The sequence below is a fragment of the Balaenoptera borealis genome (assembly GCF_965194805.1).
Source record: "Balaenoptera borealis genome assembly, chromosome: 3".
NCBI classification, from domain to species: domain Eukaryota; kingdom Metazoa; phylum Chordata; class Mammalia; order Artiodactyla; family Balaenopteridae; genus Balaenoptera; species Balaenoptera borealis.
The window spans coordinates 76,813,599-76,826,392 of NC_138866.1; the positions used below are offsets into that span (position 1 = coordinate 76,813,599).

The following is a 12,794-nucleotide window of genomic DNA, read 5'->3' on the forward strand; positions in this document are numbered from 1 at the left end:
TGGCAAAGAGAGGGCTCTGTGGCCTTACTTTTCATTAATAAAACAAGTGAAAAGAAGTAAAAAAAAAAAAAGTGAAAAAGAGGACCTGTTACAGAAGGAAAAAAAAAAGCACAACACAGTATGGAATAGAAAAGGGACATTTTATTTTCTGTACCTAAATGAAGAATCACAGGGCCTTCAAAGCTTTTTGAGATTAAAAACATTCTGAAAACCTAATTAGGGCAGGAAAGTACAGAATCCAAGTGCCCTCACTAACCTCTGCTAAATAACAAGTAATTGGTAGAAATCGATTAAGGAAAATTGGAGCAGTTAATGAATCTAGCAGAACTACTCTTTCCAACCTTGACACTCAAGAAGGGATTTGATTTTGGAGATCGTATTTAGTTAGCTATCAACTTAAAGGAGTAAAACCCATTTAAGATGTATTTTGCTCCCCCAGTTGTGAAGATCATGTTTTACAAGGCAAGTTTCCTGGGCCATAGACTGTTTTTTCTGTAACAATAGAGAGGTTTACCTTCAGAGGCATTTTGCAGTATTCACTGAGTTGCGGCACATCAAAAACTAGACGTCGCAGGAGTTGCTGTAACATGGAAGGCTTCAAGTGACTGCAGTATGAAATAAGAAAAACAAAAGGATAGAATGAAAAAAAAAATAAGGAAGAGGGAATGAAAGGAATACTCAGCGATAACCATATATTAGAGCTAAGCTTCAAAACACTTAGCTCCTAAATCAAAAGATCGTGGATAAACCACAGTCTATGATAAAACACTTTAAAAACTGAGTATAGTTAAAATGCAGAAAGAGGGAGTGGGCTCATGGCTTGAGATCCCTAAGGTTAAATTCCAATCACCATGTGACAAGATGTCCTAGGGTTGATGCACACTCAAAATACAGCCACTGATTATGTACAAAGAAGTCTATAACAGAAAGAAAGTGCAGGTGATTTTAGAGCCACTGCTACGAACCGACCATCCTCCCGAACTCTGCAAAGGAAGAAGTTAGAGGTGATCAGCTGCACGGGTGGAATCTGAGGCCACCTTCTGGTGTGATCTGAAGCGTGCTCTGAGTTACTACCTGATCCCTGATATTCTCATTATTGAAATCATTTCTTTGGGTTAAGGGTCGGTCCTCAAAAAAACTCCTTTAAAAGGCAAATTGAGTAATTAGAGAACAATGTATCAAATTATCAAAGCATTCATGGCCTTGGTATTGGGTGAAAGTAAATTCTGAGATAGAGAAAGGAGAGATGAGCAACGCTGATTTAGCCTATATTTTCAGATTGCCAAACCTTTCAAAACTCAGTGGAACCTCTGGATTCTTCCCAGTGAAAATACACACTTACACACAATTTGGCACGTTAAGTTCAGCCCATGAGCCCCTTTCAGAGATGCCTAAGAGCCATGGAGGCAAAGTTAATAACTGATGTTGAATGTAAAAATGCCAGGAAAGAAAGCCCTGGAGGCATCCACAACAAGAAGCATGGACGTGAATGGAGACGGACAACAAAGTTCATCTGTTTCACAACTTTTGGTAGAGCTGGCCTTGCGATAAAAAGCCCTGGAGTGAAGAGGTCAGGCATAATATATAGCAAAAAAAAAAAAAAACTTGTCTCTAAATGTAGTAATTATAAGCATATAAAGTTCCTCATTTTTTTTACATCATTTACCCAATTAGCAATATCACCTTAGATTGACTAACGAATAAAATCAAGGAATAAAATAAATCTCTAACTTGATTAATTCCTGACTTACTAAAAATAAATTAAAAATCTATGTAAGTGTCAGTTTGTCTGTGTTTCTAGAGCTCAGATGGTTAAGAGGAGGAGTGGGGAAGCTCCTAGGAGTACAGGTATAGGGCTGTGAGCTCTATTTTTGGTTTGATGTAAAATTCTAATTTCCCCAAGGTCTGATCTGATTCTTTAAAAACATTTGCGCTAACATCAGTCTCGCCATGACTTTTTTTTTTTTTTTAAACTAGGAAACAGCTTATGCTGGGAGACAGGACTTTTGGTTTGGTTTCTAAGATACCTGTTGAGTTCAGATCCAGCAAAAGGTAGAACAAGATCTATAGCTGTGATCGATGTGGCTACCAGCCAATTACAGAATCGATGCTGATAGAAGACTTTCTTTCTGTGCAGACTCACTGTTTATTCCCTTGACCACTACTCAGAAGAAAAGTAGGAGCCCATGTACACCAGTAACGGGGCTCTTGTCCCTCCTTTTGAAGTGCCAGCGTGGAAACCCTAGTCACTCTATTAATTCCTAGAGGCCTATAGTGTGTTTACCAAGCTTTGTCTCTCTTCTAAGACCAACAGTATTCAAATGAGCTTAATTCTCTGCCAGTTCTAATAACATTGGAATGAATGAAGTGGTGTCAGAGTATAGGGCCTGATTTTGGCAGAGGATCTCAGAGAGAAACCCCTTCTATGGGGCCTGGGTGGAGGTCTCCCACCTTCCACTCCACACCCTAGGCAAAGAGTACTGTGCATGACACAGTTTGGTCCCTAAAGCAGTTGAAGCCTGTAGGCCTTAGATGATAGAAAGGTAGCAGATAGAGGTTAATTTTAATAAAGCATTTAAAATGAAAGGACCATTGTTACATTTGAAATAGAAATGTGAGATTGCCTTTTAACTTGATGTCCTAAAAGGACTGACCAATTCCTTTTTTCTAGGCAGCCCTAGCCCCTCACTGAGCAGTCACCTCTTGTGTGACTAGGAAACAACCCATTCAACAAGAATCAGGACCAGACCCAGCTGGCCGCTAAAGGGGGGCACCTGCTGGTCCTGACTCCAGGACAACCTACAGCAGTGATTCTCGGTCTTGGCTACATCATGGCATCATCTGGGGAGCTTCACAAGCTGGAGGTCTGGCTCTCAGCCCTAAAGGTTTTGATTTTTTGGGCCGAGGTGTGGCCTGGCATTGGGGTATTTATTTAGTAGCTCCCAGGTGATTCTAATACATAGCTGAGGTGGAAAGCCACTGGCTTAAACATCAGAGCCTGGTCCTAGACTGTGCTGCTGAGACCCACCACGGGAAGAGTCCTTCTTCCTTTGACCCAACCAGTCCTGATGGAGTTTCCTGACAATCTCCCCTCTTGGGGGTGACTTTACCCTCTTCCTTGTTTGGCCCTGATGCTCATCTGTAGCGGTGAAAGCTACTGCCCTTCATTCCCCACGGGGACTGGAGATGCCTTCTTTTCTTCGTTTCAGGCCTTGTGAGGCCTAGAGTAGGTTGTTTGATTGACACTTTTACAGTCTGGCCTCTGTGTAAAGGTCCACTCATTCAGAATAGGAAAATCTGCTTCTGGCTCTATTTTAGGAACTAAAGCATTATTTCTTATATGCGGTAGGGGGCTAGGCCTGCCTAGAAATAAACAACTGGTCAGTCCTTTCAGTTCTTATTAGTTCAGAATACTTCAGGCTTGAAAATCAGTCTCATCTCCTGGTTCACCAGCCCTAAAGGCTAGAACCCGAGCTGTCGGCCTCACTTCCCCAGAGCGAGAGATAAGCCTCAAAGGAGAGGCGATCAGAAAGAACCTGTGGGATAAATTAGAAGTTTCGGTTTAAAATATACATACAGGGCTTCCCTGGTGGCTCAGTGGTTAAGAATCTGCCTGCCAATGCAGGGGACACAGGTTCGAGCCCTGGTCTGGGAGGATCCCACATGCCGCAGAGCAACTAGGCCCGTGAGCCACAACTACTGAGCCTGCGCATCTGGAGCCTGTGCTCCGCAACAAGAGAGGCCACGATAGTGAGAGGCCCGTGCACTGCGATGAAGAGTGGCCCCCGCTTGCCGCAGCTAGAGAAAGCCCTCGCACAGAAACGAAGACCCAACACAGCCAAAAATAAATAAATAAATAAATAAATATTTAAAAAATAGTGTGGGGAAAAAAAAACATACATACATACATATATATATATATAAAATAGATAACCAACAAGGACCCACTGTACAGCACAGGGAACTATACTCAATATCTTGTAATAACATATAATGGAAAAGGATCTAAAAAAAGAATATGTATATATATATATATATGTATAACTGAATCACTTTGCTGTATACAAAACTAACACAACATTGTAAATCGACTATATTTCAATAAAAATTTTAAAAAAAGAAAAAAGAGCCTGTAGCAAGTAGGGGACCCAGCATATCCTTAGAGTCTGAGCATATCCTCAGACTAGATTCACCAGGTTTTGGGTTACACCATTCAATGCAGCTGATGTGGGTGCGTACACGGAAGTGAAGCACATAAGACCGGGTACTTACTTGCAAATGGCCAGCAAACACTCCTCTATGGTATCCCTCTGAGCTTTGGTGAGGGAACGGCCCTTGGAAAGCCTGTATATTGTCTGCAGCGTAGAGTCGATCAAAGAGGAGTAGTGCTCTGTTCCAGCAAAGAGAGGGGCGCATCTCGTGAGGAGTGGGAGCACGGCAGAACATATGTACCTGTTCAGGGCCAGCACGGCCTCGGTGGTGCTGAGGGAAACCTAAAGAAAGAAGATTGAGATGCTGATTAGTCTCCTGGGAAAAACAGAGCCAGGATTCCCCCTGTACTGAGCTCTCATCTAGCAGGGCGGGGAGGTGTACACATATGCGTGTTTCACAGTGACAGACTGAACAACTTTCTACCTGGTCTAAAGAGATCTATTTCTCTTTTGCATCTTAAATGAAAAAGAATCAGGTTAAAAGAAACAATAAACAGAAGAAAAGCAAAGGCTAGCTGGTGCTAACTCATTCCAAATGGTCCACAAACATCTGTTCCCTTCAAAGAAGAAGCCTAAACGCTTATTAAAATCAGCTGATGACCAGTCTAACCCAACACCCTTGATATGTGCAAAGACCAACTGCCAGGCTACTGTATTATTATTCTGGTTTTCGCTCTCTGTTTTCACCGTGTGGAGACTCACAAGCTGTCCTCTTGCGATCATGAGATTAGTAAACGGTTACAAGCTGAGCAAGCTCTCAAACTCACTGGTTGTGTGACAATTTTACAGAGAGGAAGTGGAGCTCTGACCCCCATCACCTAATTTTTGAGCATTGTGAGCAATTTGCAATCTGATAATTGGCATGAGGGGAAGACATCACTGAAGGGAACATAAGTCTGCATGGGGAAAAAGTGTACAAGGAATAGACATCAAGGGCCTCCTCTTAAACTCTGCTGTAATCCTCATGCACAATGTTATCTCTTGCTCATTTATATTTAGTGTCACTAAGTGGGCCTTCCTTAGATTTAAGGAAGGCCCACTTAGTGACACTAAATATAGCCAAAGCATGCTTAACTACCATCTTTGAAAAGTGCAGAGCTGCCAAAGAAACCTTGAGGTCCAGAGAGATGAAATATTATCCTTATTTCCTGTCATGATCACAGCCATTGTATCTGTAACACATTTCCTTTAACTTATGATCTGATAAACTGTTTTCTTTGAATGGTACATATTTCTGGGTGTTTCTATTAATTATCAAAAGTTTGCCTTCTAGGAGCTGCAGTAATCACATGGAAAGAAACAGCTAATCTTCCACATTTATCACTTTAAAAGACAGAGTTGTTAAAATGGGGAAGGAAGAGCTTTGATTCCGGTGGCTTAAAAGTTTTCAAAAGAGAATGCATGAAAATGTGTGTGCTGAGGAACTGAATACAAAACGTCTTTTGTGGTAGGTGGTGTGTAGACAAGCATGTGATTTGAACGCCAAATTCTAGAATAGTATTTGCTGTTTATTTGGTCTATAAACAAGTTGAATGCTTTGATCAGGAAACTTGGGAATGTCCCACAAGTTAAAAATATTTTAATATTTTAAATCAAGGAATTTATAGGAAACCTCAAAAAAATCGCTGTGAAAGCATTGTTTTAATTTTACAAAACAGCCATATGCCTCTAATGCCTTCATGGATATACCATTTCTTATCTCCATGCCACAGCTAGGGACAGAGCTCCCATTCAGACTGGAGCTCATACTGCTTTCCATTTCTGGGTGACCCCATCCATTTCTGTGTAACTCGTTCAAATGGAATCCACCCCAGTTAAGATATTGGTTAGCTGACCACTCATCACCAGTGCTCAGACCTCTATTGCTGTTGGACACCAGGTGGAGCCTTTGAGAAACTTTATGACTGATCAAGAAGATATGCCACTGGCTCTTTAAAAACAACCCTAAACTGGCCAAGATTTGTTTGAAAACTTACGCTGATCTAATTGGTCTTTCCTCCTTGGACCCAGGACTCCTGGTACACTATCTCTCTGCTTCATCCTGACTTGGGGCATCCGGCATCTATGTGTTCTAACTCCTGGGGCCTCCTGTCTTGATGTCTCTTGATGTTGGATTACCCTACCTCACACTTGACTTCCAAACTTGGATTTGCACTTGGCCTCTAACATTGACCTTGTCATGCCGTGAGCTTCGGACTATCCTTCCTGATGGTCAGTGCACGTAACTTAAGGAGTGAGAGTATGAAGAGCACTTCCAGCCTATCATGCTGCCAGCCATCCTTTTTCATAAGTGACAGAGCCATAGTTCTCACGTGAGGGAGATTTTGTCTCCCAGGGTACCTCTGGTGAATTGCTTTGGGGGGGTGTGCTACGGGTATGTAGTACCAGTAGAGGCCTGGGATGCTTTTAAACATTCTACGATGCACAGGGTGCTCCCCACCGCCACCTCAAAGAGTGCTGAGCTTGGGAAGCCTTGCCCTAGAGGGAGCTAGACTGAATATCTGAGGTCCAGTTTACCTACACATAAGTCTCTGGACTAATAAATTCACATCTGCCATTTCTTGGTTCCTCTATTTTCTCACCCTTTAAAGCAAACTGTTAGTATGTAATCAGTGAGTAGATAGAAACTATTCGCTTCTAATTCCAATGTTAATCATTTAAAATGATGGAAAAATAATTTTTCTTATTTTAACCACTTACTGTATCTAAAGAGGCAGAGGCTCTTAAGTCAGGTAAAAATCCAACTTCCAACAAGTGGAGCAGGAAAGTTTGATCCTTTATACCATAAACACGGTCCAAGAACAGCACCATGGGTGCCTTGTGGTCGGGGCAGAAGTTGGCCGCCATATCTGGTTCGCTGACTGATCCATCTGAAAGACACACAGAGAATGTCATTTCCCCTTTTCTAGCTCCACAGTCTCAAGTGGAACACAGAGCTTGTCTGGCTATGGCTTGTTCTCCTGACAAGAAACAGGAATTTTAGAAATAATACACTGTTGTGCTAGAGTCAGCTTATACTGGCTTGGAAGAACTGACTGTTAAAATTTCAGGAATTTTGTGAGCCAGTTATTAGATATGCCCATTATTAAAAATTATGATTTGCAATTAAGTATATTATATTTTAAAAGGTAACAAGTACTCAAAGATCACCACTTCCTAATTATTGTACTATAAACTATACTTGAGGTTATTTATATCTGTTGTATTTGTATGTTGGAAGCACAGTACAACAGGGTGCTATGTGCATTCTCTGTCCAACTCCATGCTCAGTGGTATCACATTGGGAGCTTGAAATTGGTGGGTAAATGCCAGGAATCAGGGCTTGATTTATTGCTTTGTTGAATGATGAAGAAAGTGAGGGAGAAAAATGTAAAGCAGATTAAACTGAAAAGTTTGTCATGCTTACAGCCATTGTAACATAAATAGCACAAAACTGAGGAAATACTCTTTCAGTATTTAGAAACTATTATTTGATTTGGGTGAAATTTAGATCAGATCATCCAAGAATTCTAACCTTATTTTAATAGAGTGGTTCAAAGATAAAGTGGGGAAATATCATGAAGAAAATAAAAATTTCTTGACTTGGAGAACAAAAAGGATCTTGAAAGAGGATAAAAAAGAAAGTCTTCCTCCTTTTGTTAACACCAAAAACTAGGAAAGAGAGCCCCTAAACGATCAAGCTAAAGTCACAGCATATATAAATACTGTACTTTGTAAGGCACCCTGAGAGCCGCAAACATTTAGCGCTATCCAGCCCAGAACCTAATGCAGCCCAGGCACCTGTGCAGGGCTCTGGTAGAGCAAGGAGAGAAGACACCTTCCAGACAGGAGGTTGCCTGCTTCTCCTCCCCTGAGCACCAGGGGGAGCTGTTTGCAAACATCGGAGGCTGAATTAATCTCTCAGACACGTGGTGTTCTGAAGAACAGTATTTTTACCGGATACTAATGAGTGCTTTGTGTTCAAAAAGTTTGGGAAACACTGAGTTCAACATTTATTTTCTTTATCATATGTTTTCTCAGAGCCTTAATAATCTTAATGTGCTTCATGAAGTTACAAAATGTGATATATTCAAGAATGATGTCACCAAGATGGGGGGGTAGGAGACCCCAGCCTTGCCACCCGCCCCCCAAAGATCAACAATTAAACACCTATCCATGAACCAAACCAGTCTGGGAGAGCTCAGGGATCCACTTAAGAAACTTCAACAGAATGGAACAAAAACTCTGAGAGTAAGTGCACAAAAAGGGCAGGAAGGGTAGCTTCATTTTGCCTGCATCGCAGTGGCAAGAGTGAAACTCCTCAGCTGGAAAGAGTTCCTTTTGCCAGAAAGCGAGAGTGAGCTGGGTGATCGGCTTCCCCAGCCTTCTGGGGGCCCTGCATGAAGGACTAGCTTTGGTTTCACCCCACCCAAAGACTGGTAAAGCTGAGATGTCTAGAGATGGCTAGGAACAAGGAAGAAGGGCAGGGGCTACGAGTATCAGCCACACAGTAGGAGCCACTGTGGTTCCCAGTGACCTGCTTGCTGAGGACCCAGCAGCTTCTGCCACTGAAGAAACCAAAAGCCAGCACAGCCGCCACAAAATCCAGATTTCATCAGTTTTTGTCCCACAGGTTTTTGTGTTCACAGATGCCCAGTCACCTGACTCTCTCCCCAGTGCCTCTCCTGCAACAGCCAGAACCCAAAATCCGCACTGGCAGCCTGCCCCAGCCTCTGTGGTCGTGCAAGTACAAGATGCCACCTAGACCCCTTCAGCTGAAGGGTTAGTCACTCCAGCTGTGCACCTGCACGCTGCCAGCCCAGCTCTCATCGCTGGCCTCCACTGCTGTGCGTGCACCCAGGCGAGACCCTGCAGGCACGGGAGTGCACGCTGATAGCCAGGGTCTCGGCAGGTGCTAGTGTACCCACAGTCGGCTCTGGTCTTTGCTGTTGGTCCCTGCCATTGCCACTACGTGTGTGTCTGCAGCTGGCCTCTGCCACTACACAGTCACCTGCAGCTGCTCCCTGCAGCCAAGTGTATGTGCACCACTGGCTCTGGCCACCACCACTGCCTACCCTGGTCCCTAGTTACTAGAACCTAGAAGCACCGCTTAGGACCCCAACAGCCCTTGAAGCCACTGCGGACCCCAGGCAGCACTTGCCAAGGTCCACGCAGTTGTCAGTGTTGTTGACCCCAGTGGCCTGAGTCAATAAGACATCATGCCCCCTCTGGACCTGAAGCTGCCGCACACCCCCGTACTTGGTGCCCTGTACCGTTAGACCTCGGGTCACAGTACACTTTAATGAACCCCACCTGAAGGTGAGGCTCTTTCTTTACCAAAGTCAGTCCATAAAGCCTGGAAGAGGTGACTGCTTCTTCAAAGGCACAGATACCTATGCGAGGCTACAGGAATCATGAAGAATAAGGGAAACATGACAGCACAAAAAGAACACAGTAAACTTCTAGTAACTGAACTCAAAGAAATGGAGATACATGAATTGCCTGTCAAAGAATTCAAAATAATTATTCTAAACATGCTTAGAGTGCTACAAGAGAATCCAGATAAACAACTTAATACAGAGAAAACAATACAAGAACAAAATGATAAGTTCAACAAAGAGATAGAACAGAACATTAAAAACATGAAAAAGAACAGAAAAGAGATACTGGGGCTGAAGAATACAATGGCTGAATGGAAAAATTCAATAGAGAGCTTCAATAGCACACTGGACCAAGCAGAACAATCAGTAAACTCAGAGACAGATAATTTGAAATTACCCAGTAAGCAGAGCAAAAAGAAAAAATAATGTATAGGAATGAAGAAGGTCTTACAGGGCTTAAGGGACACCATTAAGAGAAACAATTCAGATATCACTGGAGTCCCAGGAGAAAAGAGGAAGAAAGAGGCAGAAAGCTTATTTAAAGAAATAATGGCTGAGAACTTCCCAAACCTGGGGAGATATTTGGACATCCAAGTTTATAAAGCTGATATGTCACTCCCAAATTTCAATCCCAAACCATCTTCTCTAAGACACAGTATAATAAAACTGTCTAAAGTCAGAGACAAAGAGAAAATTTTAAAATCAACAAGAGAAAAAAATTTCTTTCATGCAAGGGAACCCCCATTAGACTATCAGTGGATTTCTCAGCCAAAACCTTGCAAATCAGGAAAGAATGGAATGATATATTCGAAATGCTGAAAGAAGAAAACTGCCAACCAAGAATACTGTACCCAGCAAATTGTATTTCAGGAATGAAGGTGAGATAAATGCTTTCCCAAACAAATAAAAGTGGGGGGAATTCATCACCACTAGGCCTCACTTATAAGAAATGCTGAAAGGAGTTCTTCAAACTGAAATGAAGGGATAGTAATTAATAACATGAAAAAATATGAAAATATATCACACATTGTTAAAGCTAAGTATATAGTCAGATCCAGAATACTCTAATACTGTAAGGAAGGAAATAAGAAAGATCAGAGCAGAAATAAATGAACTGAGAATAGAAAACAATAAAAATTATCAACAAAACTAATAGTTGACTTTTTGAAAAGATAAACAGAATTGACAAGCCTTTAACTAGACTTACCAAGAAAAAGAGAGAAGACTCAAATAAATAAAATTATAAATGAAAGAAGAGACATTACAACTGATAACACACAAATAGAAAGGATCAGAAGAGACTACTATGAACACTTATATGCCAACAAATTGGACAATGCAGAAGAAACTGAAAAATTCCGGAAACACAGAAGAAAACATAGTGGGTAAGCTCCTTGACAGGGTCTTGGCAATGATTTTTCTGGATATGACACCAAAAGCAAGTATTGACAAGTGGGACTACATTAAACTAAAAAACTTCTGTATAACAAAAGAAACAATCAACAAAATGAGAAGACAACCTACAGAATATGAGAAAATATTTGCAAACCATATATCTAACAAGGAGTTAATATACAAAATATATAAGGAACTAAAAAAACTCAACAGCAAAAACAAAAACAAATAATCTGATTTAAAACGGGCAAAGGACCCAAACAGACATTTTCCCAAGACATGCAAATGGCCAACAAGTACGTGAAAAGATGCTCAACATCACTAACCATCAGGGAAATGCAAATCAAAACCACAATGAGATATCACCTCACACCTGTCGAATGGCTATTATAAAAAACAAAAACAAAAAACCAATGGATAACAAATGCTGGTGATGATATGGAGAAAAGGGAATCTTTGTGCATTGTTGGTGGGAATATAAATTGGTGCAGCTAATATGGCAAACAGTGTTGAGGTTCCTCAGAAAAATTATAAATAGAACAACCAAATGATCTAGCAATCCCAATTCTGGATATATAGCCAAAGGAAATGGAATCACTATCTCAAAGAGATATCTGCATCCTTATGTTCACTGCAACATTACTCACAATAGCCAAGATACAGAAATAAAATAGTCTAAGTGTCCATAGATAAATAGATAAAGAAAATGTGGTATGTATACACATATATACAGACACACACAAACACACACAAAGGAATATTATTTAGCCATAAAAAGAAGGAAATCTTGCCATTTGCAACAACATGGATGGATCTTGAAAGTATAATGTTAAGTGAAATAAGACAGAGAAACACAAGTATTGTATAATCTCACTTATATGTCAAATCTAAAATAACTGAACTCATAGAAACAGAGAGTAGATTCATGGTTACCCCGTGTTGGGGGAAGTGAGAGAAATGGAAGATGTTGGCCAAAGGGTACAAACTTCCAGTTATAAGATGAATAAGTTTTGGGGACCTAATATACAGCATGGTGACCATAGTTACCAATACTGTATTGTATACGTGAAAGTTACTATGAGAGTAGAACTTAAATGTTCTCACCGTAACAACAACAACAACAAATGGTAATTATGTGAGGTGAAGTATGCATGAACTAACCTTATTTTGGTAAACATTTTGCAATATCAAATCATAACACTGTACACCTTAAAATTATATAACATTATATGTCAGTTATATCTCAATAAGGATGGAAAAAATGTGATATATTCCATAGATTCCCCAAAGTGGCTGACTGCAAACCCCTTGCTGACATGTACACCAATTAATCTCTTTTATAAAAATGTTCCTTGGAACACTAGTTTTGGGAAACTCTATAACAAAATCATGCTATCTTTTCAATTCTTCCGTCAGCTAAGAGGAAACTGCCTGGATAGCAGGTGCAGTGACATGGAGAACCTGTGCGCTTTGGGGAGAGTACAGGTTTTGTAAAGTTAATAAGGACTGATGCCGAATGTCACATGTAGCACAGGGGGAAAACTCTATATGATCCATGGCTGCGAGGTACATAGTACTGTGGTGCAAGGGAGCCTGGGTCAGACCCTATCCTTTTGTCGCTCTGGCTGGCTGCACAAGCTGGGGGCACAGAGGCAAAGGAGAAGGAAGGTCTGGTGAGAGATCTCATTGGTTCCAATCCATCAGCCTCCTTCCAGAGGGTTGGAGTTCAGAAGACAGCGAGGTCTGGACTAGCCGTACTTATAGGAAATGGGGTACGGGAGTCTCAACGCGGGGGAGCAGGGGAAACAGCAGCCGGCTGGAGCTGGGA

At 41.4% G+C, this 12,794-nt stretch overlaps 1 protein-coding gene across 6 annotated transcripts in view; it reads right to left on the bottom strand.

The window, feature by feature from the left end:
* The window catches only part of RYR3 (ryanodine receptor 3), a 551,623-nt gene that overhangs the window by 112,179 nt on the left and 426,650 nt on the right, over nucleotides 1–12,794 (bottom strand). For all 6 annotated transcript variants that reach the window (XM_082384899.1, XM_082384900.1, XM_082384898.1 and 3 more), the window contains 3 exons: nucleotides 6,912–7,081; nucleotides 4,273–4,493; nucleotides 515–605 (listed from right to left, as the gene is read on the bottom strand). In XM_082384899.1, the coding sequence (XP_082241025.1) occupies nucleotides 515–605; nucleotides 4,273–4,493; nucleotides 6,912–7,081 (482 nt within the window). The remainder of the gene's footprint in view (nucleotides 1–514; nucleotides 606–4,272; nucleotides 4,494–6,911; nucleotides 7,082–12,794) is intronic.